General features: G+C 42.1%; 1 protein-coding gene across 6 annotated transcripts in view; it reads left to right on the plus strand.

The window, feature by feature from the left end:
* Window positions 1-18,634, plus strand: part of znf462 (zinc finger protein 462) — a 95,968-nt gene extending 77,334 nt beyond the window's left edge. For 3 of the 6 annotated variants that reach the window (XM_062031057.1, XM_062031058.1, XM_062031055.1), the window contains one exon: window positions 339-6,212. In XM_062031057.1, the coding sequence (XP_061887041.1) occupies window positions 339-546 (208 nt within the window). In that variant the 3' untranslated portion in view covers window positions 547-6,212. Of the gene's footprint in view, window positions 1-338; window positions 6,213-7,584; window positions 9,458-17,879; window positions 17,958-18,088; window positions 18,122-18,220; window positions 18,361-18,563 lie in introns of those variants that run through there. The other 3 variants (XR_009823632.1, XM_062031056.1, XM_062031059.1) reach the window with 3 other exon arrangements.
* Window positions 18,635-27,335: the final 8,701 nt, after the last annotated feature.

Consider the following 27,335-nt stretch of genomic DNA (forward strand, 5'->3'; position numbering starts at 1 on the left):
TATATTCTAGGACAGGTGAGTGTTTTTCTTATTTAATTAAATGAACATTAAAATAGCGAGACGTAAGATTGTACAAATTAAATAGAATAGGCTCCCCAGAGGACGCCAGATAAAATGAAATGACAGATAAGGGGACATTCCTGACTTGAATTAAAATGGAACAATGAATGCAAGTCAATGGCGATTAGAAGTGCACTATAACTGTGCTCTAATTCAAATGTTTATTCAAAATAAATGAAAAGATGCACCGTGGTATATGTTAGTCATCTACTCCCATGCATTTCTAGTGTCGATAGAGGAGTTTTTACCCCTTTAAATAAATGCCTATTTTTTTACAGGACGGTGAACAGCAATCAATTGGACACCAGCACAAACTCCACAATGGACGCCTCCGCTCCGTCTTCCCTCTCCTCCACATCCATCGACACTGGACTGGACATTTCCGGCAACCGGGAAGAGAATCCAAACCCCTCAGATCTATCGCAAAGTCATTATGAGGACGACCAAGAGATGCTTGGCGCCAAAATGGATCAGCAGCTGGCTTGACCAGACTGGGGACCCGCTTGGGCCAATAAGGTTAGGTCGAAATAGGATGTTAAATTAAAAAAAATTAAAGTGAGAAACATTTTATGATTTGGTGCATTATTAGATTGTAGGTGTTACATATATAAGTATTAGGTTGTGCTGCTTAAAAATAAAAGGCGGAGTTCCTTAATTAAATGGGCGGTCCCCTAGGACAGATTTTTAATATATTGGTAACCAATAGTGAACTTTTATTGCTGACATTCTGGTCAAAACTACAGTGAAAAATCCCATCTATATTAAACTATTTATAAAGAATGTTGCCCAAAATTATCCAAATTGAGCTATTCGAAGCACCTTTTACGCTTGCTTTATCAAAACATGATGATAAAAGATCAAATAGTAAATATGTGAGCATTTACAGATGACCCAATGCTACCTTTATCTTACTATTTTCCCATTGACGCCTTGTGTTTGAATACTTTGAGTAAGGCTTGCACCTTATCTATTTTATTACGTTGGCAAATCCTCATTGGTAGAAATAATGGCAATTTACCACCCATGTTTTTGTAGCAAATTGCTATCTTTTAGATCCCTTAATATGATTATACTACGTATAAGCCTTGCCCTTCGTGTTTGGACTGTACTGTTTTATTATTGTTCCGTAATTTCACTGATGAACAAAAGTGGATATTGGATTAAACGTTAACCCTGTGAGATGTTGTTTTCCAGTCCGTCATAGTTTAAGCTGTGCACTCGGTGGACATATACGACGACATGTTGATGTTTCATCACGTGTCTACACTTGGGATCTCGACTAAGGCGCAAAGGTTGCACTTGTCTTTTTTTTTAACTAGGAGGCCGTTCGGATTACTCATCTTTAATAATTATTTTATCATTGTTTGTGTTGAGGCGCAAATGTAGCAAATTTGCATGCAGTACCTGGCTGTGACCAGCAGAGGCACTAGTGATTAGACTACCGTATTTTTTGGACTATAAGTCGCTCCGGAGTATAAGTCGCACCGTCCGAAAATGCTTAATAAAGAAAGGAAAAAACATATATAAGTCGCACTGGAGTATAAGTCGCATTTTTGGGGGAAATTAATTTGAATTAACCCAACACCAAGAATAGACATTTGAAAGGCAATTTAAAATAAATAAAGAATAGTGAACAACAGGCTGAATAAGTGTATGTTATATGACGCATAAATAACCAACTGAGAACGTCCCTGGTATGTTAACGTAACATTATGGTAAGAGTCATTCAAATAACTATAACATATAGAACATGCTATACGTTTACCAAACAATCTGTCACTCCTAATCGCTAAATCCCATGAAATCTTATACGTCTAGGCTCTTACGTGAATGAGCTAAATAATATTATTTGATATTTTACGGTAATGTGTTAATAATTTCACACATAAGTCGCTCCTGAGTATAAGTCGCACACCCGGCCAAAGTATGAAAAAAAATGCGAGTTATAGTCCGAAAAATATGGTAGTTTGATGTCTTAGGAAGACAACATAGCATAGAGAAATTAAGCTTGTATAGAAAAGAGTATGATTAGAAACAGGAGTTCAGAAACTTTACAGAGTTTCTCCCATCCGAAATTTAACTTAATTTTCCTTATATACGAAGGACATTCCATCAAATGCCTATGTAGCCCAGTTTATGTGAAACTGTGTTTAGCTGAAAATTTTTCAAAGTTGTGTTTTTGGGCCATTTCTTTGCATGGCAAACATTTGTAAATGTGTAGCTACAAAAATGTTTTTCTACTTCTACCTACTGTCAGTATAGCTTGGAATATTTGGTTTGTACTTGCACGTAGTTGCTAGTTGTGTAATATGAGAGGAGTCAAACAATAATATTTCAGCAAGGAAAACTGGATTTGAATGAACATTTTTGAATAATTTGTATTTGCGGATAACTTAATATAAAGCATATTTCATGTATATGTCTGGTGTTCATGCGTACCACAATTTGAAAATCAATTATCTTTAAAAACGCTTTCACGTAAACAAGAAAAAATGGTCGTCTATGGAAACAGGAGTCGCATGCATACTTAGCAGGAGCAGTTTACATTTCCCTCTAGTGGCCTGGCATGCATAGTTCAGTAGTTCTGCATGGTGACAGGAGGAGTTTTGACTACCTTGTCCAGTCATAAACTTACCTTAGATGTGTTAGAACTAGGGGTGTTCCGATCCGATCTCCCCCCCAAAAAATCTCGGATGATATCGACTTGCATCTAAAATCTCCCGATACAAGCAGTCCTGCAGCGTGTTTACATTAGCAAAGCTGGACAGCCAAGTTAACATCGCAATGTCCTCCAATAAGCACACACGTTTGATCTTTTCTTCTATTTCAGTGAAGTCATTTACAAAAGCTAAACATGGTAGGCTATAGACTACCAGTAGCTAAGCACACATAGTAATATGTGTACTGAATTGAACAATATTGCAGTCTAAAACACTACTTTTGTCAATTAAAAGTATCTACTGTATTTTTCGGACTATAAGTCGCTCCGTAGTATAAGTCGCACCGGCCGAAAATGCATAATAAAGAAGGAAAAAAACATATATAAGTCGCACTGGAGTATAAGTCGCATTTTTGGGGGAAATTTATTTGATAAAACCCAACACCAAAAATAGACGTTTGAAAGGCAATTTAAAATAAATAAAGAATAGTGAACAACAGGCTGAATAAGTGTACGTTATATGAGGCATAAATAACCAACTGAGAACGTGCCTGGTATGTTAACGTAACATATTATGGTAAGAGTCATTCAAATAACTATAACATATAGAACATGCTACACGTTTACCAAACAATCTGTCACTCCTAATCGCTAAATCCCATGATATCTTATACGTCTAGTCTCTTATGTGAATGAGCTAAATAATATTATTTGATATTTTACGGTAATGTGTTAATAATTTCACACATAAGTCGCTCCTGAGTATAAGTCGCACCCCCCGGCCAAACTATGAAAAAAACTGCGACTTATACTCCGAAAAATAGGGTAATATGTGTACTGAATTGAACAATATTGCAGTCTAAAACACTACTTTTGTCAATTAAAAGTATCTAGTAATTATAGTTGCATGCTACTTAAGGCCTCCAAGTCAGAAAGGTATTAGAAAGTATTGAGTAACAGACGTGTCCACATCATTCAACTCATTCTGTCATGAGTGTAACTTAAAGATTATTGTGAACACTATGTACGAAAATAACATAAAATAGCATAAAACTGTCATAAAGTTAGTGTTTTTCATACCTGAACATTGACACTACAAAATAATAAAAGTGTACTATGATTCCTGATGATATTGTACTGGATTAATATCAATACACAACACTGCAAAAAGTCAGTGTTCAAAAACAAGGGGAAAAAAATAAAAAAATTAGGGGTATTTTATTTGAGCTAAGCAAAATTATCTGCCAATAGAACAAGAAAATTCGCCTTGCCAAGACTTTCCAAAATAAGTAAAATTAGCTAACCTCAATGAACCCAAAAATACCTTAAAATAAGTATATTCTCACTAATAACAAGTGCACTTAGAAAAAAAAAAGAGACATTTTTGCTCAATATGTTGAAAAGTATTGTTAAATTAACATATTTTTCGGCGTATAAGTCGCACCGGAGTATAAGTCGCACCTGCCGAAAATGCATAATAAAGAAGGTAAAAAACATATATACAGTAAGTCGCACTGGAGCCCGGCCAAACTATGAAAAAAAATGCGATTTATAGTCCGAAAAAAGCAAATTCCAGTGCCATTATCTTGACATAATGATATGCGCTCGGCATCATGATTTTTTTTTTTTTGCATGCTTGAAGTAAGAAATTATTACTTTAAAAAAGTAGTTTTATACTTGTGAGTGTTGATGACACAGCTTTGCAACAGTTGATATTCTAGTTTCAAGCATGTTTTCTCAATATAGGTCATAAAATCTCAGCAACAAGCTGTAATATCTTAATGAGATCATTTAGGACCAAAACCCTTAAAAGAAGTAAAACACTCTAACATAAAATCTGCTTAGTGAGAAGAATGATCTTATCAGACAGAAAATAAGCAAATATCACCCTTATTTGAGATATTTAATCTTACTTAGATTTCAGTTTTTGCAGTGAAGGCTCCAAAATTGGTAATGCATTGAAACTGAAAAAGTTTGGGACACCCCTAGTTAAAACCGACTCTTTTAGCCTCCTTTTATGGGAGAATACTTTTTCAAACAAAATCAAGGATAAAAAAGATCTTCAGGATGTCTGAAACTTCTCCTCAGCTGTTTGTCCAATTTTAAGACACTTTTTCCAGTAATTCTCTACTCTAGCGACTACGTCTCTGGTGTGTGTGAGTGACAGAAAGACTTTGTCTAGACTCCGAATACAAGACAACTTGTCTTTTAGAGAATTTCCGGGGTAAAATATACCATTGTATATTTGGATGAAATAAAAAGACAAGTGCAACCCCGACAGAAAGCCATTTGACTTTTGATCCCCGCCTCCTCCTAATCCTCTTGTGTCATAGTCTGCTTTATATTTATTTATCTTTTTTTTTTTTTTTTAGATTTACTGTTGACAAAAAAAGTAGGCAGAGATTGTATTTGTTGAAAGTTGCTGCTCGAACGCCCTAAAGCCTTATGAGGAAATGTATAGCAATCAAATTATAGTCCAAAATGACCAATAACGTTTGAATGGCATTTTGTCAAGATGCGTAGTACATATTATTGTTCTCCAGCCTGCTGTGTGCGCTGCTGTAACTCTCAAAAAAGGGAGCTATGTCACCTGTTGTCAGGACTCCCGTTTGCAGCCGTGTATAGAAAACTACTTGTTACGGTTTTAAGAAAGAACACGCTAACCTTTACCCTTTTGTTCTTTTTCATTCATAAAAAAAATACACTATTTGGGAGTGTTTCAGGATCCCCCATCAAATACCGTGCTGTATAAAGTCTGTATCAAATGGGAAAATGCCTCTAGATAGGAAGATTAATGTGTTTCTAGTTTTTGATTAGGAACATCGTGGTAAGAACAAAAATATATCCGTTAAGCAACTTGTCGATTCCTCCGAAAATCATCCTCCCGTATAATGGAGTCATTTGTTGACAAAAGATCGGGACTGTATCAGCCTATCTATGCTTCCTCTTCTCCAAACATTAACTTACCGCCATACACGTTCGGTGCTCGATTTCTCCGTTTTTGACACAAACCAGCTTGTAGTTTCCTGGAACTCATTGTGGTAGCTTTAAAAAAAAATTAAAAAATAAAAAGGCAGCTCCTACGATTGATGACCAGATGTTGTTATTGTTATGGTGACAATCTTGGAAATGGCTGCCAGCCCTCCAAAAAATGTTGGTTGTTCTGTGATCTTTTAAATTGTGTGTATCTTCTGAATCTGTACGCCCAAAAGTAGAGTCCCTGCTGACAACACACTGGATACTTTGTACATATCTTTAGTTTTGTTTTAATGTAATTATCTGCTTTTTTTTTGTTTTGTTTTGTTTGCTCCATAGGTTGACACTAGAATCTGTCCTTGCCTTTCTTCCCGTATAAATCTTGATTACCTGATGGTGGGTTGTGATGTTGCCTAGGATGATTGTTTACAATTTTATTCCATTTATTTCTGGATATTCTGTAAATATTGTAATTCATTGTCTTTTTTTAACTTGATAATAAAGTTATCAGATAATGGTCACTCGTCTTTTCATTAATTCTATGCAAAATTATCTTTTATAGTCAGTTATTTTTGGCACTAATGCACAATGCTTTTAGCTACAGGCAGTCTTGATAAACCTAGCATGGCTATAAAATATTACAATTTAGAGTCAAAACAGGTTTATTTGTAGTGTGTATTAGGTAGTTTGAGTGTTGACGTATAAATAATTCTCAGTAATATCAGAATGTTAGCGAAATAGCCTTCAGCTCATTGTAGCACTGAAGCAGCTAGTGTAATAAAAAATTTATATAATGTTAAATGTGCAAAAAGCATTTCTGTTGAAGTCATTCGATACAGTAGTACAGTAATACATTTTATACATTTACATACATTTTATGTAGCTTCTGGAGTGAATATTTCCAGTAACATTGGAATCTTACCATGTTGGCAGTAACATTCAGCCTTGAAGCAGCTAGCATGACCAAATCAAATCAGGTATTTTTACTTGGTAGTATTGGAAAATTGTACTATAATGTGTACAGTCAACATTTAGATGAATGTTCTCTACATTCTGTTTTGTTTTAAGCAACATCAAAAAGTTAGCATGTTGTCACGAGCATTTAGCTCCTAGTAGCCTTATGCTCATAAAATGGTGGTAAAATAAAATAATTGTATTCAGCGTAACCAGTCTTTATTTTTTTTGATAATAAAATGGTGGTAAAATAAAATAATTGTATTCAGCGTAACCAGTCTTTATTTTTTTTGATAATTTTAAAACAGTTACTTTTGTCAAAATAATTTTCATAGAGCACGTCTCCAACTTTCATCACTATCATACAGTGGCACACTGAATTTATCATGTTTTAAGTTAAGCAGGACAGACTTCTGTTAAAAAACTTTTATTTTATTTTTAACGTTTAGGATTTTCTATTTAAGAGAAAACATTTTATACTGTTTAAGATAAGCAGAACAAACTTAATATTTTTTATGTTTACTATTTTTTAGTTAAGGCAAATTGTTATTCTGTTAATTTAGTTGTATTCTGATTTAGGTAAAGCAAGACACACTTTTGCTAAAGAAAGATGTTTATTTTTATTATTTTAAGTTAAGCAGGATTGATTTTCTATTTGAGACAAAACATTTAATTTTGATTATTTTCGTTATTTTTCCACAAAAAATGAGTGAACAATTTGTTTCCAATGTATTCGTATCAATCCAAAATGTGCACATCTATTTATATTCTGCCTGGACTAGAGTATAAAAAAGTATGTGTGTAGTCATCACATTTTTTTTTTTCAAGATGGCGTATTAACTGCTGGTTGAAGGAGCTTGGTGCTTTTGTGTATCCTCCTTTTGTATTAATGTTTCCCTCCTGTTTTTAATGTGTTTTTTTGCATTTTGGCTCAGGCCCCTTTGGAACTGCGCAATCTCAATCAAGACTTCTGCGCTGCTTTTTTGCGGACCTTTGAATCTCCCTCAGGAGCCTTTTGGCCATGGCCATGTTTGCACCAGAGACCATCTGCTGGCTCTCTGCCACCCCGGAGTCCGCGTGGAGAGACCGGAGGAGATGTGTAGAAAGAGACGGGGGATGCGGAGGTGTGGCATTGAGCGTCGAGGTGGATGAGCTTCTCAGGAGCCCTGGCTGAATAAGACACATTGGTCTCCCTGGACGGATTCTCACTAATCCGTACATTGGCCGAGAGCTAGTGGGCAGACTGGGATGGTGTTGGCTCTCTGGGCTGGTCTGTTTCTATTTCTGGCCGTCGTCCCCCCACAACCGCAGACGATGGCGTAGCACTCCGCAAAGGCCTTCACAGTGGTGAAATGGTGTTTGTTTTGTTTTTGTTGTTTGCGTATGCATTGTGCAATCTGTTTTTATTTATCGTAGTTTTATTTTTGTAGCTGTATGTAGAAATGGCGCTGCTGAAGTGGCAGCTGGTTGCATCAGTTTTGTTCTTTTTAAAGGTATTTAATGTGCTTTGTTTGCTTTAATGTTGCCCTCTTGTTTTAGACTTCGACTTAGACCAAACTTTATTGATCCACAAGGGAAATTGTTCCACACAGTAGCTCAGTTACAAAGGATGGATAGGATAAGGATGGAAAGGACAATGCACACAAGGGCGTAAACAGAGGGTGGAAACAAAAGTTATAGACTAAAAATGTACCATAGTAGCAATATAAAAGTACAAATGATAGTCACACACACACACACACTAGGTGTGGCGAAATTATTCTCTGCATTTGACCCATCACCCTTGATCACCCCCTGGGAGGTGAGGGGAGCAGCAGCAGTGGCCGCGCCCGGGAATCATTTTTTGGTGATTTAACCCCCTATTCCAACCCTTGATGCTGAGTGCCAAGCAGGGAGCTAATGGGTCCCGTTTTTATAGTCTCAGGTATGACTCGGCCGGGGTTTGAACTCACGACCTACCGATCTCAGGGAGGACACTCTAACCACTAGGCCACTGAGCTAAAATACGACATGTAATACTTACATGTTATATATACAGTTCTTACCCTTATTTTTGAGCACTTTTTGAATCTGCACTGCAACCACATCACTTTCCCATTGTGGAATAAATAAAGTGTATCTTTTCCGATTTATCAGGTCGTATAATCCACAAAGGTTGAATAAAAGCAACGCTGAAACGTGTTCATCAAGCAAGAAGAGTCCAGTTGCCTCCATTCAACCTTTGTGAAGTGATGTGAATTATATTTATATAGCGCTTTTCTCTAGTGACTCAAAGCGCTTTTACGAAACCCAATATCTAAGTTACATTTAAACCAGTGTGGGTGGCACTGGGCGCAGGTGGGTAAAGTGTCTTGCTCAAGAAAACAACGGCAGTGACTAGGATGGCGGAAGCGGAGATCGAACCTGGAACCCTCAAGTTGCTGGATAATATGTTCCCTAAGATCCTCTTCATCCATCCATCTCAATGTCCCCTTATTGAAACTGTCCACCATGGGTGTTCGAGCTTTCAGCCGCTCAGCCCCTCATCTTTGGAACTCATTACCACCAGACTTCGTAACTTAAGACTCAATATCCCTCTTCAAATCAAGACTCAAAACACACCTATTCCTGACTGCTGATTCATTGTAAATCTTCACGATCTTTATTGTTTTTATCCAATTGATTTTATTGTTTTGATTTTGTACTGTGTCCTTGAGTGCCCAGAAAAGCGCCTTTTAAGTTAAATGTATTATTATTACTATTATTATTACCGTATTTTTCGGACTATAAGTCGCTCCGGAGTATAAGTCGCACCGGCCGAAAATGCATACATAATTGTTATGTTCAAATAACAGACACAACAGCCTCGCTCAACTTCACAACAGCACCTGCTTTATTTCAGTAACTTCCTCCAAAAGGCCCAGCCCAACTACGGTGGCTTCAAGGTATCAAAAGGCACAACGTAAATAGCCTGAGTAAGACAGTAGAACACATTACCAATAGGCATTCAAGTATAAGAACAGTATTTAAGATTAACTTGAATGAACACAACATTTCCCCTCCTCTCTTAAAACTTCAAGTATGGAAGGTGGCCACAAAGTCCTGAAAACGCTCAGGGCGTGCACGGGCCCTAACAGGCCGAGGCTCAGGAGCAAGGGGGACCGGCAGTGGGGCCGGTGCTGGAGCAGGGCACTGCGCGACCGGCACAGCCTGGGCGAGGGGTGCTGCCACTGGATCGGGCACCGGAGGGCGTGGCCCCAATGCGGGAATGTTCGGTGCCACCCCTGTGACGTGAGGCTGGTGAGGAGGGGCAGGTACCTTGCGCAGGCAGCTAGCGTGCCAACGGGATCCATCGGTTAACTGAAATGAAGCTGGGCCCAGCTGGCGGCTGACCTGGTATGGAGCAGACCAGAATGTTGACAGTTTGTTGGCGCGGTGGGGCCGGCGCGCTCTGACCCAGTCCGACACTCTGACAGCTGGCCATTTAGCCCTGTGCTTCTGATCGAACCTTTGCTTCATGGAAGTTTGTTGTCCCTTGACGCGAGACTTGACTGCTGCTAAGCATGGTCGCGGGCTCGCGGCCATCGGTGGGCGGAGTCTCGACAGGGGAAGCACAAACTCTCGACCCACCATGAGGCTGGCAGGAGAGACCCCTGTTGTAGAGTGGACAGTCGCCCTGTAGTGGAGGAGGGTCTGATTCAGTGCAGCCTCCAGCGAGTATCCCTCGGACATGTGAGCACGCAGTCCATTCTTCAGTGATTGGTTGTACCTTTCCACCCCCCCGTTTGCCTGGGGGTGGTAGACGGAGGTTCTGATGTGAGTAACACCCTTGCTGGCAAGGTAGGCGGTGAACTCCGAGGACAGGAACTGAGGACCGTTGTCCGTGGTGATGGCTCGGGGTAAACCCCAACGGGAAAACAGGCGGTCCAGGAAGGCGACGACGGCAGCAGAGGTGACCGTTCCCATGGGAGCCACCTCAGGCCACTTGGAATGCAGGTCGTAGACCACCACAAGAAACCTCTGGTGGTGTGGCACATTATGCAGCTCACCACAGATATCAAGCTGGAGATGGTCCCACGGTTTAGTTGGCCAGTCCAGGGGCTGGAGTGGAGGCGAAGCGGGTGGCCCAGTCTTCCCACTGGTGAGGCACGCTGCACAGGAGCGGATGAGTCCCTCCAGGTCTCGATCGATGGCGGGCCACCACACTGTGTCACGGCACCTTTGCTTGGCTTTGACTATGCCAAGGTGACCCTGGTGTGCCATCTGTAAGACACACCCTCTGAGGGCTACTGGGATAACAGCGCAGTGTCCCCGGGCGATGCAGGCCTCACCCCAGCATGACAGTTCGTTCTTCACACGGGAATACGGCTCTAGCTCAGGTGGGACACGGGAAGGCCAACCGTGTCTGATGTAGTCACGCAGCATGGTGAAGACAGGCTCGGCTGCTGAGGCCGTCTCCAAATCACGAAGGGAGACAGTGTCCTTCAATGGTGAGTGGACCAGGTGGACCACGTCTTCTTCGTCCTCCGGGGAGACAGCGGGGCCCTGGGTGGTGGCAGGACGGGACAGGTAGTCTGCCACCACGTTATTCCTGCCAGGGGTGAATTGTAGCTGAAAGTCATACTGCTGCAGACGGTCTGACCATCTGTGAAGACGGAGGGGCCTGTGCCCCACACCAGAGGTAGACATCAGGGTCGTCAGGGCCTGGTGGTCCGTCGGTAAAGTAAAGGACCTTCCGTATAAGTAGAGATGCCAACGCTCACATGCCCATATACAGGCGAGTGCCTCCCGTTCGCCCACTGAATATTTCTGCTCAGTGGGGCTGAGCGCCCGAGAGGCAAACGCTACCGGTCTCTCTACGCCATCATGGATCTGTGACAGAACGGCACCTAGAGCCACTGCGGAAGCATCACAGGTCACGAATGTGGGGCTGTCCAGTTGGAAGTGCGCCAGGATCGGAGACGTGGTGAGGAGCCGCTTCAACTCGTCGAAACCAACCTGGCACTTGGGAGTCCAAGACCATGGTGTCTCCTGCCTGAGCAGCATCCTGAGCGGGGCCGTAATGGAGGAGTACTGAGGCAGGAACCGCATGTAGTAGGCTGTCATCCCCAAAAATGATGCCACCTGGGAGGCCGTCGCAGGAGTGGGGACGTCGATGATGGCATCCACGTTCGACTGGAGAGGCGAGATGCCGTCGGCGGAGACACGGAACCCAACAAAGTCTATGGCGGGTGCAGCGAAAACACACTTCTCTGTGTTCAGCGTGGCATGGTGGCGCTTGAGTGCGGTGAAAACCTGTTCCAGGCGGGCATCGTGTGTGGCAGCATCTGGCCCATGCACCACAATATCATCCAGATACGCCACAGTCCCAGTGCAGCTAGCGAGGATTGTGGACATGATTTTCTGGAAACAACTCGGCGCTGAATTGAGCCCAAAAGGCATCCTCGTGTAGCGGTACAGGCCAGTGTGGGTGATAAACGCTGTCAAGTCCCTACTCTCCTTATGTAAAGGGACTTGTAAATAGCCCTGGCGCAAGTCCAATTTACTGAAAACTCGGGAGCCGTGGAAGTGTGTAGTGAGTTCCTCCGTCGTAGGAAGAGGATATTTGTCAGGCACCACTGCCTTGTTCACTTGGCGGAGGTCGACGCAGACTCTCAGTCCGCCCGACTTCTTCTTGGCGATGACAATGTTGGATACCCATGGGGAAGCGTCGATGGGCTCTATGATTCCACCAGCCTGGAGGCGTTGAAGCTCCTGCGTAACGCCGTCCCGCAAAGCCAGGGGAACACGGCGAAGGGGCTGGACCACGGGAGGCACGCTGTGGTCCAGGAGTGGCTTGTGTGTAAATGAGCTGAGGCAGCCCAGGCCGTTAAACAGCTCCGGCTGGTCGTGTTGCCTCGGAGACGCTACGTGTAGAATCCGCATACCGCTGTTGTCCTGCAGGGTAAAACCCAGGCTAGTGAAGAGGTCGAGGCCCATGATGTTCTCGCCGCGGCGCGTGATGTGGAACGGGAAACGGTCCACAGCTGTAGAGGTGTAGCGAACCGGGAGGTAGAGAAGGCCGACGACATCGATTTTGCTGCGGCCGTAGCCACAGAGGGCAGTGGACGGGGGCTGTAGCTGTCTGTTCGGGAAGAGCAGGTTGCAGGTGTCGACATTCAGTAGTGACACTTTGGCCCCAGTGTCGAGGAGGAGAGGGACACAGCAGTCATCCAGGTAAACAGGGCACCTCGAGAAAGTCGCTGAGTGGGGGCCTACAGTGCGCACAGGCACCGCCGGGTCATGTGACTGTGCATCAGGGTAATCGGCCGGAGCGGACCGGCACCACCTGGCAAAGTGGTTAGGCTTCTGACAACGGCGACAAGTTTGGCCCCTAGCAGGGCAGTCCTGGGCCCTTGTTGCATGGCGGTTGGAGCCACAATTCCCACACCGTCTCTGTTGACGTGTTGGCTGGGGACGCGCTACCTGTATAGCAGCATCAGGGTCTGAGGTTGATAGCTGTTGCACTGACTGTTCAATAACAGGGGTAGGCCTATGAGGCTTATTTTCCGCAATTTTGGCCGCACATTCAGTAGCCGATTCCACTTGTATTGCGATTATTAGTGCGTCATCAAGTGTCAAAGTTGCATCCTTGAGTAACAACTCCTCCTGCACTCTGGGATTAGACGTTTTCTCAATGAGCTGGTCTCGAATGAGTTCATCAGTGAGGTTGCCGAAATTACAGTTCTGTGATAGGGCTCTTAAATCTGCTACATACTGCCTGGCAGACTCACCCGGGCGCTGACATATTCGTCTGAACTCCAACCGGCGGAGTAGGATATTCTGTGATTTTACAAAATGTCCGCTCAAAGCTGTTATGACTGCATCATAAGTGTCCAGCGTACCGCTGAGAGAATTGAAAATTCTGTTCCCCTCCGCTCCAAGCAGGTGTAGGAGAATGGCGCGCTTCCTCGCGCTAGTGGCATTGTCCAAACCTGTGGCCAAAAGATACGTCTCAAAAGACGATTTCCACTGATTCCAGGGAATGACAGGATCGCCCGGGAGGGGTAGAAACGGGTCCGGAGGTGGCAGGGAGAATATAGGTGTGTCAGCCATCCTCGTTCGCCAAATGTTATGTTCAAATAACAGACACAACAGCCTCGCTCAACTTCACAACAGCACCTGCTTTATTTCAGTAACTTCCTCCAAAAGGCCCAGCCCAACTACGGTGGCTTCAAGGTATCAAAAGGCACAACGTAAATAGCCTGAGTAAGACAGTAGAACACATTACCAATAGGCATTCAAGTATACGAACAGTATTTAAGATTAACTTGAATGAACACAACAATAATAAAGAAGGAAAAAAACATAAGTCGCACTGGAGTATAAGTCGCATTTTTGGGGGGAAATTTATTTGATAAAACCCAACACCAAGTATAGACATTTGAAAGGCAATTTAAAATAAATAAAGAATAGTGAACAACAGGCTGAATAAGTGTACATTATATGACGCATTAATAACCAACTGAGAACGTGCCTGGTATGCTAACGTAACATATTGTGGTAAGAGTCATTCAAATAACTAACATATAGAACATGCTATACGTTTACCAAACAATCTGTCACTCCTAATCGCTAAATCCCATGAAATCTTATACGTCTAGTCTCTTACGTGAATGAGCTAAATAATATTATTTGATATTTTACGGTAATGTGTTAATAATTTCACACATAAGTCGCTCCTGAGTATAAGTCGCACCCCCGGCCAAACTATGAAAAAAACTGCGACTTATAGTCCGAAAAATACGGTAATATAAAACTCGAAAGGCCAATAAAAATGAGGTCAACCAGGCCTCTTTTTTTCCTCTAATATTTTCAGTAACTTCAGACTATCAGCATGTTATTACTAGCATTACGCCTCCGATTTTGGGAGGTAGGGGGTGGGGGGCGTGGTTAAGAGGGTAGGAGTATATTTACAGCTAGAATTCACCAAGTCAAGTATTTCATATATATATATATATATATATATCCTGAAAATATGCAAACAAAACTGTGTTTAGATAATTGATACTTCAAACTTGCATAAATAAATCTTAAGGAATATAACATAACTTGGCTTCTGAGAGCTTCAAAATGTAATGAATAAAATGCTAAAGTTGTTGATAAACAAGCAATTATTTTAATAATTAAATATGGTCATTTTAAATAAATTATTATGATCATTTAAAATTAATTATTTCAAATGTTTATTTTAATGTATAATTCTATGGCTGGATGTAATAAGGAGTCAGAAAAAATACAAATAAAAATACAATTAATTTTGATGTTTTTAGCAAAATATAGTAAAAATGTATTTAGTTGTTTTTTTTAAATTAATAATAAATATATTTTTAGGTAAGATAAACATAATACAATTTATCTCTAGTCTGGATGATTTAGTTCTTGTCACCCTGTTGTCCTCCCGTCTCTTCCCCGAGGATGGCTCCATGAGCTTGGCAAACGCCTGGAGATGCCCTACGTCAACAACACGGTCGGCGGCCCGTCGGTGCGCAGCTCGTACATCGCCGCCCTCTACTTCACCCTCAGCAGCCTGACCAGCGTCGGCTTTGGCAACGTGTGCGCCAACACGGACGCCGAGAAGATCTTCTCCATCTGCACCATGCTCATCGGCAGTATGCCGGACGCCTCGTATGGAATAACGTGATTGGGCAGGCACGCTGTTTATATCGTGGGAAAGCGGAAGTGAAAACAGGATGTCCTCACTCAGGTCCGCATGGAGCGTGGCCTCCAGCTCCAGCTGAAAATCGGGAGATTTTTGGGAGAATATTTGTCCCGGGAGGTTTTCGGGAGAGGCGCTGAATTTCGGGAGTCTCCCGGAAAATTCGGGAGGGTTGGCAAGTATGCCTTAAGCATGTATAGTAGAGGTGTCCGATAATATCAGCCTGCCGATATTATCGGCCGATAAATGCTTTAAAATGTAATATCGGAAATTATCGGTATCGTTTTTTTAATTATCGGTATCGTTATTTTTTTTTAATTAAATCAACATAAAAAACACTAGATACACTTACAATTAGAGCACCAACCCAAAAAACCTCCCTCCCCCAATGACACTCATTCGCACAAAAGGGTTGTTTCTTTCTGTTATTAATATTCTGGTTCCTACATTATATATCAATATATATCAATACAGTCTGCAAGGGATGTAGGACTGTAGTCCGTAAGCACACATGATTGTGCGTGCTGCTGGTCCACTAATAGTACTAACCTTTTAACAGTTAATTTGACTCATTTTCATTAATTACTAGTTTCTATGTAACTGTTTTTATATTGTTTTACTTTCTTTTTTATTCAAGAAAATGTTTTTAATTGATTTATTTATTTATTTTTTAAAGGACCTTATCGTCACCATACCTGGTTGTCCAAATTAGGCATAATAATGTGTTAATTCTACGACTGTATATATCGGTATCAGTTGATATCGGTATCGGTAATTAAAGAGTTTGACAATATCGGATAAGCGGAAGAAGATGGATGGATGGATGGACAATATCGGAATATCGGATATCGGCAAAAAGCCATTATCAGACATCCCTAATGTATAGTAATGCTAGTAAAAAACAGTATTTTTTTTTTTTTGGGGTCACCATAGTTAGTTTTTATTGATAAACACTGGAGCATGGTCGTATTATGTGTAGTTTAAACATTTGTCAAAATAGAAGAAAAAACATGTCTTTTTAGAGTGAAATTAGTCTTTGTTAATACAAAAAAAAATGTGTTACGGTAGGCATTTGTGACCTTTTCATGTAGTCATTATCTTACTCTTGCACCACAAGAATTGTCAAGACAGTATCTGAGACATGTCTGATGTCATGTCTTGGAGCTATTTGTAGATCACAGAGGATCAGATTTTAATCTCACACTTTCCCACTTCAAACGGCACCGACGGCATGGACGATGGAGCACGGGAAGGGGGCAAAGGAGGACACAACATGAACAATTTCTGATGTACGTCTGCCAAAAAGAGACTAGATCACGTCTCTCACACATAAGAAATTGCAAGAAGTCAATAAAAAGACAATGCATGCTAAAGTCTAGCTGGATGACAGATACAAATCAATTCAAATACTTTTCAAAGATGCCTTTACATGCAAGACATATGGAAGAATCAAACTGAACATATGCATATCAAACTGTCCAAATGCATATATTATTTAACAGTGTATTGACAAGAAATAGACTTGGACTAGACTAGACTTCCTTTTTATTGTCATTCAAATTTGAACTTTATATCACAGATAAGAACGAAATTTCGTTACATAAACTCATGGTAGTGCAGGATACAAAAGCAATAAGGTGCATATATAAATAAATAAATATATATAAATATATAAACTAAATAAATATATATAAATAAATAAATAGATTACTGTACGGATAAATATATTGCACTTTTCCACATGCGTCCACGTTTATGGATGTATGTTATATTGTCTTTTTTATTCCAGCGAGTTAATCCATTTTGGGGGGAGTTGAGGGGATAATTTAATTATGATGCGTTCAAGAGTCTTACGGCTTGAGGGAAGAAGCTGTTACAGAACCTGGAGGTTCTGCTTCGGAGGCTGCAGAACCTCTTTCTAGAGTCCAGCAGTGAAAACAGTCCTTGGTGGGGGTGGGACGACTGAGTCTTTGCAGATTTTCTGAGCCCTGGTCAGGCAGCGGCTTTTTGCGATCTCCAGGAAGAGGAGTCCATGAACATGCATTTAACACTATAGTGGATGAAGTGCACAGTGGCCATATTTAAACACTACCATTTGGCAACATTGACCATATTTGACATTTGAGCCATGGGGTCCGTCAACAAACTATTATCCAAAGATATAGAGTAGGAAATGTGATACAACGTGATATAAATAACATTATTATAATAATGTTATTTTATTAGAGCAAAAACGCATCATGTCAAAATTGATTGTTTTTTTGGAATTTTATGAACCTTTATTTATAATATGCAACATTTATATACAATCAATAAATAAAAATAATCAAAACAAGTAGAGAAACAGCATCGTCTCTGGGACTCAGATGATAGCGAAGAAGACCCGGGAAATAGTGACCTCACATCTCTGGGGTTGGCAAGCCAATTGCACAGGCAGAGTAAGGAATAATCTCTTAACATCGAAAACAACAAAACCACCACATTAATATTAAAGGTATGGTTAACATTCTTAGTGCTAAAGATATTCCCCTCTCCTTGTATCCCTTTTCCCAGCTCCACCGTCTCGCCGAGTGCCAGCAATAGTCATGAGTACTTGTCAACTCGACTCCTCAACTGGAGATAACTTTCTAGGTAAAGACTGATCTCCAAAATAATATCTCAGCATCCAGTAACCGTGGTTAACAGATCTCAACCATTTAATACCAATTTATCTCCCTTAGCACCTCACCATGGGCAAGAACGCATTCATATGCCTTCACTAGCACCTGCATTAAACATGCAGAGAGTTACACAAGGTAGGGACTGATCTCTGAAATATTAGTGTATAGATAGGCCCCTTGGGTATTACCAGTCATGGTTAACTGATGGCTCTCTCACAATGCCCACCTCACTAGGAACGGCAGTCCCTCCTCGACTCCCTCCACCCCCTCACCAGCAGCCCTCAACATGTGGCAGACAGAAGAGCCTGGATCCAGCCTGGCCTACAGGCCAACATGGCGAGGGGAAAGAATGGCCGACAACATTTCCTGCTCTGGTGAGCAATAACTGACAAATACCGGATGGTCATTCTGTGCCACAAATTTTGGAAAAAATTCAAATTCACAAGCAATCACATATTTTCTTCAAACTTTGTCAATAACTTTTGTCATTAACTAAGGTCAATAGCTAATGTCAGGATTATGAGTAATGAGGATAAACACTGAAACATGTTAATTTTATACTGATGTTTGTCAACAGCGCCTGAGGTAATCCACATCCTTAGCCTGCTGGAAACTATTAAGCACAACCAAGACCAGCTGATTGCGAAGGTAAACTTCTTAAGCCTTGAATAGGTCAATAATTCATAATGACATTGATTTTGATTCATTATTATTTTTTAAAGAAAGAAACAGCCCACATGGCAGCTTTGTGTGATTAGAGTAAACATTGCTACATTTTCTTGTTACATTTCACCTGTTTGCTCTTTAAATACCACTTTTAATGTTTTTTATTTATTTCGATCATATTTTTAAAAAATGTGCCCTGGGGCCGTTAAAAAATTACCTGCAGGCCGCAAATGGCCCCCGGGCCGCACTTTGGACACCCCTGGCCTACACGAATACAAACATAGAATGATAGTACAAATATAATAAGAAAACAATGTCAACCTCCCAAAGTTGGGTTATGGATATTTATTTATGCCCCCCACCCCCAACCCCCGCCGCCGTCATCCAACAGAGCCAAACAAGTACTCTGATCAAGGAACCAAATAACGATATTGTTTAAACATTTTGGATGTCTTGCACACCTATACTCTGATCACAAATTCATAGTTTACTTTAGTTTATTATATATAGTTTATTTTAACCACCTCCAGTAACTTTAAGTCATGCTTTTTTTTTCAAATGTAATCTCCTTAATACCTATCACATATTTTGTATTGTGTAAGCATACTTGGCTTTGGATGCTTCCTACCATAAACATAAACGTATCTGTCTTGTAATCTTGTTTGATTACAGGTGCTGTGAGTAAAAATGTGTTGACAAGGTCAGCCACGGACACTGAGGTCACCAAACACGCCATCAGGTGGTTGAACTTGGCGGGGGATCGGGCAACGAGGAGACGAGTCCCGCTTCCACCTCCTCAGGAGGAATAGAGATGTATATGTATAAATAAACAACCTTTTATTGGACTTCTTATCATTCACCAGTTATTCATTTTCTGATATGTTAGCTGTGCATGGAGCAGTGTTTCCTTGAAGTTGTAGCCTAATAGATTAAATATGTATATTTACTTTTTAAATATATATTATATATATTTACTTTATAGTGAATTGACCATTTTCTGTTTCTGCCTATTGACAATATTGTTAGTTTAAAAATACAAGGCAATGCATATGTAAGCCTATATTGCTGTAGTAGGGCTTAGTGAATTTTTTAGTTTCCTATTTTATCCTACAGCAAGAACAGAAGGGATTTTGAAAATAAGATAAAGGGGTCCAAAACGGCCAGATGAGCCAGGGTTTTTATGAGTCCGTTGCTGGTCCGCGGCGGGAGGTTAGGCTTTGATCTTGGGTGCGGAGCGGATGCAGCGCGCCGTCCCGGCGCACCCGCCGCGGAAATAAGGCTTTGATCATTGGTGCGGAGCGCATTCAGCGCGCCGCCACGGCGGATCCGCTACCTGCCGCCGTGGCGGATACGTTCCTGAGTGCAAATGGACGCCGATGCTGGTCCGTTTCGCGGTTCCGTTCCGGAAAGCGCGATACCTGCGCGGGGGATCCGCCGCGGAGTGTTTTTGCTGTGTGGGTAGGTAAGGGGCCCTTACCTAGGACTGCAATGCAAATCAAAGCCCTCTAGATCAGGGGTGTCAAACTCATTTTATATCGGGGACCACATGGAGAAACATCTACTCCCAAAAGGCCAAACTGGTAAAATCACGGCACTATAACTTTAAAAAATAAAGACAAATTCAGATTGTTTTCTTTATTTAAAAATAAAACAAGCACAAATGTACAAATGTATTTTTTTACACTTACATGTTGCGGTTAATAATTTACTTGTCCATCCATTTCTACCGCTTGTCCCTTTTGGGGTCGCGGGGGGTGCTGGGTAGGTTGATTGGCAACACTAAATTGGCCCTAGTGTGTGAATGTGAGTGTGAATGTTGTCTGTCTATCTGTGTTGGCCCTACGATGAGGTAGCGACTTGTCCAGGGTGTACCTTGTCGTTATTTATATTTTCTGAATACATTATGTGATAATACTCGTCAGTAAAATCATTGGTGTTAATTTTCAATCTATCAATATGAAAAAAAATATCAAAATCAAATGACAGGATGTTATTTATGTAGTTTGATAATTTTCCTCGACTGATGTACTAACATCATGTGGTTTATTTTCTACATATGTAGCATCATCTACAAAGATACAAATAATTGCTATTGCGACATCCAGTGGACACATTTAGAACAGCCGTTTCTTTCATTCAAAAATTTCAGGTTAATTTTTATACTTAGGAAACTCATCCCGCGGGCCGTATAAAACCTGTTCGCTGGTCTGATCCGGCCCTCGGACTGTACGTTTGACACACCCGCTCTATGTCTTCGTCATAAAAGCGACTATCAGCAAATCTAGTGGAGACGTTTGGAGACTGAAATGAATGCATGTATTGCTCTTAAAGGCCTACTGAAACCCACTACTACCACGCAGTCTGATAGTTTATATGTCAATGATGAAATCTTAACATTGCAACACATGCCAATACGGCCGGGTTAACTTATAAAGTGCAATTTTAAATTTCCCGGGAAACTTCCGGCTGAAAACGTCTATGTATGATGACATTTGCGCGTGACGTCAATGGTTGAAGCAGAAGTATTCGGACACCATTGTATCCCAATACAAACAGCTCTGTTTTCATCACAAAATTCCACAGTATTCTGGACCTCTGTGTTGGTGAATCTTTTGCAATTTGTTCAATTAACAATGGAGACTGCAAATAAGAAAGCTGTAGGTGGAATCGGTGTATTAGCGGCTGGCTACAGCAACACAACCAGGAGGACTTTGAGTTGGATAGCAGATGCGCTACCGTGACTACAGCTTTGGCCTCCAAATATTTGATCGCTTGCCCGTACGTGCGTGTCGCTATGTGCATGTGTAACTGTTCTGGGTCGGCACAATGAGGAGACTTTTTCCACTGTTCACAGCTTCATTTATTTTCCTTCCAACCTGCGGGCGACAATCAGACAATGTCGGTATCCCGTCTTTCTTTGGCTTACGCCCTCAGCCATGTAAAACTTTTCTGTCCACATATACATTTTTAACCATTTACAGTGAAAAAGCCAGATACAAACAATCTGTAAAATATTGAAATGTACATTCCAAGCGCCATTCCGTGACGGAACAAAACATGCAACATTTGCTATAATTAACACCTTAGAAAATAAAATAAAACCACAAACCTGCGGGCGACAATCAGACAATGTCGGTATCCCGTCTTTCTTTGGCTTACGCCTAAACACACAGAATAACACTGTTACCTACACACGTAAGCACACACACGCACGCACACATGCACACACACACACACGCACGCACACACTGAACAAGTCTCATTACCTACACACGCACGCACGCACACACTGAACAAGTCTCATTACCTACACACGCACGCACGCACTGAACAAGTATCATTACCTACACATGTAGGCACACACACACACACGCACGCACGCACGCACGCACACACTGAACAAGTCTCATACAACAAAGAGCGGCCATTTGGCGCCAATGTTAGCAATGTAATGTTACCTGGAATCTGAACTTAAAACTAGAGGACAACACAGGTAAACATATTCACATTCTTGGTACACACATTCATTAATTAAAGACCTAATTTCCACCGAAAAACAAACAATAGGTCGGTGGAATCGTCCGACCGAGACTCACCCTCAGCCATGTAAAACTTTTCTGTGAGGGGGAAAGGGAGGGGCTCCACAACCCAGGAGGACTACAGGAACTCAGGAGGGACAAAAATATATTAAACCGCCCTTTCACAGGTGAGCAGAAAAGAGAAATATTTGGAGATAAAATTCACAAACAAAATATAATAAATAACAAAGGTGTATTTTAACTCCGTTACACCCACCCCCACTGAATTTTATCGAATTAGAGCACACACATTATAGCATACAAGAGACTGTCACAACACGAGAAATCACAAGGGGCCAGCGCAATGGTATCTAACACTAAATGTTTCCTATAAGGATGAACTGGTACGAAGGCAGCACTTATCCCTCAATCCATCAACTGGCAACAGGGTGCCTTCTACACCCCGTAAGGCCCCATAAACGGCACAGTACTAGCTCACAATACAGGAGGGGGGGTTGAGCCCCCACAGAAGCGCAAAAATGCCAGTAAAGGCTACCTGAGTTAAGTCTTAATCAGTAAATGTCTGGAATATGGGTGATAAGTAGCTTTAACATTCAACTCCTCCTGTGTCACATCTTGCCTAGACATGGTCTGTATCAGTCTGTTCACAGGCTTAACCAGACGACCAAATCTTGACCTGACGTGATTCTGTGCGTCAGAGAGGACAGAGCAAGTGGGTAAGGTCTGGTCAGATGTGAGGCAAGTATCTGTCTGTCACCTTGCCAGTAGTACAGTCTGGGTGTCTCGCATGAGGGGCAATACCTGCAGCCTTCAAAAACCTAGAGTCACCAGGCACAAACTGATCAGACACATCGCTATCAGGTGAGACTGAAGCCGCATGGAGGTCAGGGGTCACAATAGTTACGTCAGTGATGTGCATCCCCGATAAAGGTGAATCAGACAACTGTGTGACCCACTCCACGGTCCTCATTCTTGAATCCACAGGTTCTGGATCAGTTAACGAGGCATTTTCTTCATCCACAGGTGAGGTAGCGTCATTTCCAGCGTCAAGGCATGACTCAGTCTCACAGAGAGACTCAGGAATGGATGACGCGACGCTGGACATTTCACTTGCTTCAATCACAGGGAGGAAATTGGCCAGCATCAGCAGGTTCCTGTGAACTACCCTCTCTTGTCCAGACACAGTGTCACAAATCCTGTATGTGTGCGTCTGAGTTCACATCCACCACAGTGTAGATTTTTGACTCCCACCGGTCGGCAAGCTTCTTTTTACCCCTCTCCTTTTTGTTGGCCAGAAGTACCCTGTCACCAATCTCAATGGTGGACCCCTTCACTCTCCTGTTGTATAGTTGAGCGTGTCTGCCCTGTTCTTTTTTTGCATGGTCTTGAGCTATCACGATCGCTTCTTTCAAATCGTCAGCGAGAGATGCCACATACTTATCATAACCTGTTACAACTGAATCATGGAGGACAGAGCGGAACAGAACATCAACAGGAAGGCGAGGGACACGACCAAACATCAGGTAAAAAGGAGGGAAGCCTGTCGTCTCATGGACCGCACAGTTATACATGAATGTCAGCGTCTGCAGTCGCCTAGGCCAGTCAGCTTTTTCTTCAGGAGACAACGCACGTATCATACCACCTAATGTCCGGTTAAACCGTTCCACGCTCCCATTACCCATCGGATGGTAGGGGGTCGTGTGAGACTTCCTGACACCTGAGACCTTGAGGAGCTCACTTATCAGGTGACTTTCAAAGTTAGTACCTTGGTCGCTATGGATTCTTTCTGGGAACCCAAAAACACAAAAGTACCGGTCCCAGAGAACCCTTGCCACCTGCCTAGCTGTCTGGTCTTTGCATGGAAATGCCTGAGCCATTCGAGTAAAGTGGTCAGTAACCACCAAAACGTCAATAGATCTATTTCTGAAGTCTTCGGCTGACCAGAAATCTATACAGACTAGCTCCATTGGTCTGCTCGACGTTATGCTCTCTAGAGGAGCCCTTCCTTCAGGTTCAGCTGTCTTGCTGACAATGCATCGCTGACAGTGACGTACATAATCTCTCACATCTCTATCAAGAGACAGACAGAAAAACCTCTGTCTTGTTAAGCTGAGGCTCCTGAACTGACCCTGGTGTCCAGCACCGTCATGAACACCTTGCAGAACCTCAGGCTTAAGTGCATCAGGAACAACATATTGAAAGCGCTTTCCCCTGGTTTTCAGATCTTTTGAGATTCTATACAACACGCCATTAATCACAGTAAACCTATCCCAGTGTTTCAAATATCTTATAACAGGGAAAGACTCATTAAACCTCTCTCTCCTAGAAGGTCTCCTGCGCCTCTCAACATAGACCAATACACGAGAAAGTGTCCTGTCCTCCAACTGTTTATCACCAAGCTCTTTTTCAGTGTAAGCAGGTAAGGTGTCTAGGCCAGGCGGAATCAACTGCGGCAGGAACTGCAAGACATCAACAGCACGAGCCCTTGAGCCAGCATCCCACTCAATGTGAGACTGCAAGATAGCAGACACATCCTCTGACGCGATACACTGAGTCTGCATGGCAAACGGACCGCATGGGGACCGGCCAATTTCGCTTGGTGGGGAGGGTTTCACATGACCACTAGATGACCTGAAGGCGTCCTGAACCCACACATTCGACATATCTACAGCTGTAGAGAGGAGACCTGCATAGGGTTCAGCAAGTAGCCTGCAGCCAACACTTTCTTTAACAAACGGCACACGACTCAAGGCGTCAGCAACGTTGTTCTGGTGGCCTGGTACATATTTAATACCAAAGTCGTAACTCGCCAATTTAGCAACCCACCGTTGCTCACAGCAGTCTAGCTTCGGCTTTGTTAGTATGTGAGTCAACGGGTTATTGTCTGTCCAAACTGTGAATTTGTGGCCCTTCAACCAGTGACTGAACTTGTCACAGACCGACCATTTCAAAGCTAGAAACTCTAAACGATGATCTGGATAATTTTTCTGGGACTGAGACAATGACTTGCTGGCGAAAGCTATCGGTCTGGCACGCGCTTCACCCTCTTGAATCTGTGACAACACAGCGCCTATGCCATCCAGGGATGCATCAGTTGACAACAGGAAGGGGCATGTGAAGTCAGGGTGGGCTAGGACCACACTGTGAATCAACGAGGATTTCAGCTTCTCAAACGCTTGTTCCTGTTCCACTGTCCAGTCAGAAGAGTGCAGCTTCCTGCATGACATTTTGGTTTTATGTTTCAACGCCTTCATTTTCACACCCTTTAGCAGGTTAAAGAGTGGCTTAGCAATGGCAGAATATCCTGGCACAAAATGTTGATAATAATTTACCATCCCCAAGAATGATCTTATCCGCTTCTGGGATGGGGTCACACCATCGAGTTCCATTAAGTCAGCACTTGTCATGTTTACGATGCTCTCAACTTTGCTTGAGTCTGTTGAAACACCTTCCTCATCTATTATGTGGCCTAGAAACTTGACAGACTTTTTGAGGAGAAAGCACTTCTTAGGTGCCAACTTTAAAGGCCTACTGAAACCCACTACTACCGACCACGCAGTCTGATAGTTTATATATCAATGATGAAATCTTAACATTATAACACATGCCAATACGGCCGGGTTAACTTATAAAGTGACATTTTAAATTTTCCGCTAAACTTCCGGTTCGAAACGCCTCTGAGGATGACGTATGCGCGTGACGTAGACCGGCGAACACGGGTATGCCTTCCACATTGAAGCCAATACGAAAAAGCTCGGTTTTCATTTCATAATTCCACAGTATTCTGGACATCTGTGTTCGTGAATCTGTTTCAATCATGTTCATTGCATTATGAAGAAGGAAGCTGAGCAAGCAAAGAAGAAAGTTGTCGGTGCGAAATGGACGTATTTTTCGAACGTAGTCAGCCACAACAGTACACAGCCGGCGCTTCTTTGTTTACATTCCCGAAAGATGCAGTCAAGATGGAAGAACTCGGATAACAGAGACTCTAACCAGGAAGACTTTTGACTTCGATACACAGACGCCTGTAGAGAACTGGGACAACACAGACTCTTACCAGGATTACTTTGATTTGGACGACAAAGACGCAGACGTGCTACTGTGAGTATGCAGCTTTGGCTTCTAAACATTTGATCGCTTGACCGTATGTGCGCAACTTTTTTTTGCGTATGTACGTAACTTTTTTTAAATATATAAGCTTTATGAACCTTGGGTTAGGTGAACGGTCTTTTGGGCTGAGTGATTGTGTGTGTTGATCAGGTGTTTGAATTGTATTGGCGTGTTCTATGGAGCTAGGTGCTAGCATAGGAGCTAGGAGCTAGCATAACACGTACCGTACCGTACGTGCGCGTCACGTACGTAACTTTTTAAAAATATATAAGCTTTATGAACCTTGGGTTAGGTGAACGGTCTTTTGGGCTGAGTGATTGTGTGTGTTGATCAGGTGTTTGAATTGTATTGGCGTGTTCTATGGAGCTAGGAGCTAGCAGAGGAGCTAGCATAACACGTGCCATACCGTACGTGCACGTCACGTACGTAACTTTTTAAAAATATATAAGCTTTATGAACCTTGGGTTAGGTAAACGGTCTTTTGCGCTGAGTGATTGTGTGTGTTGATCAGGTGTTTGAATTGTATTGGCGTGTTCTATGGAGCTAGGAGCTAGCAGAGGAGCTAGGAGCTAGCATAACAAACACGCAGGTGTTTTTATGCAGGATTAATTTGTGGCATGTTAAATATAAGCCTGGTTGTGTTGTGGCTAATAGAGTATATATATGTCTTGTGTTTATTTACTGTTGTAGTCATTCCCAGCTGAATATCAGGTCACCCCCGGCTCTCACAGCATCTTCCCTATCTGAATAGCTTCAACTCCCCACTAGTCCTTCACTTGCACTTTACTCATCCACAAATCTTTCATCCTCGCTCAAATTAATGGGGAAATTGTCGCTTTCTCGGTCCGAATCTCTCTCACTTCATGCGGCCATCATTGTAAACAATAGGGAACTTTGCGTATATGTTCAACTGACTACGTCACGCTACTTCCGGTAGGGGCAAGCCTTTTTTTTATCAGATACCAAAAGTTGCAATCTTTATCGGCGATGTTCTCTACTAAATCCTTTCAGCAAAAATATGGCAATATCGCGAA

The sequence above is a fragment of the Entelurus aequoreus genome, linkage group LG21 (assembly GCF_033978785.1).
Source record: "Entelurus aequoreus isolate RoL-2023_Sb linkage group LG21, RoL_Eaeq_v1.1, whole genome shotgun sequence".
NCBI lineage: Eukaryota > Metazoa > Chordata > Actinopteri > Syngnathiformes > Syngnathidae > Entelurus > Entelurus aequoreus.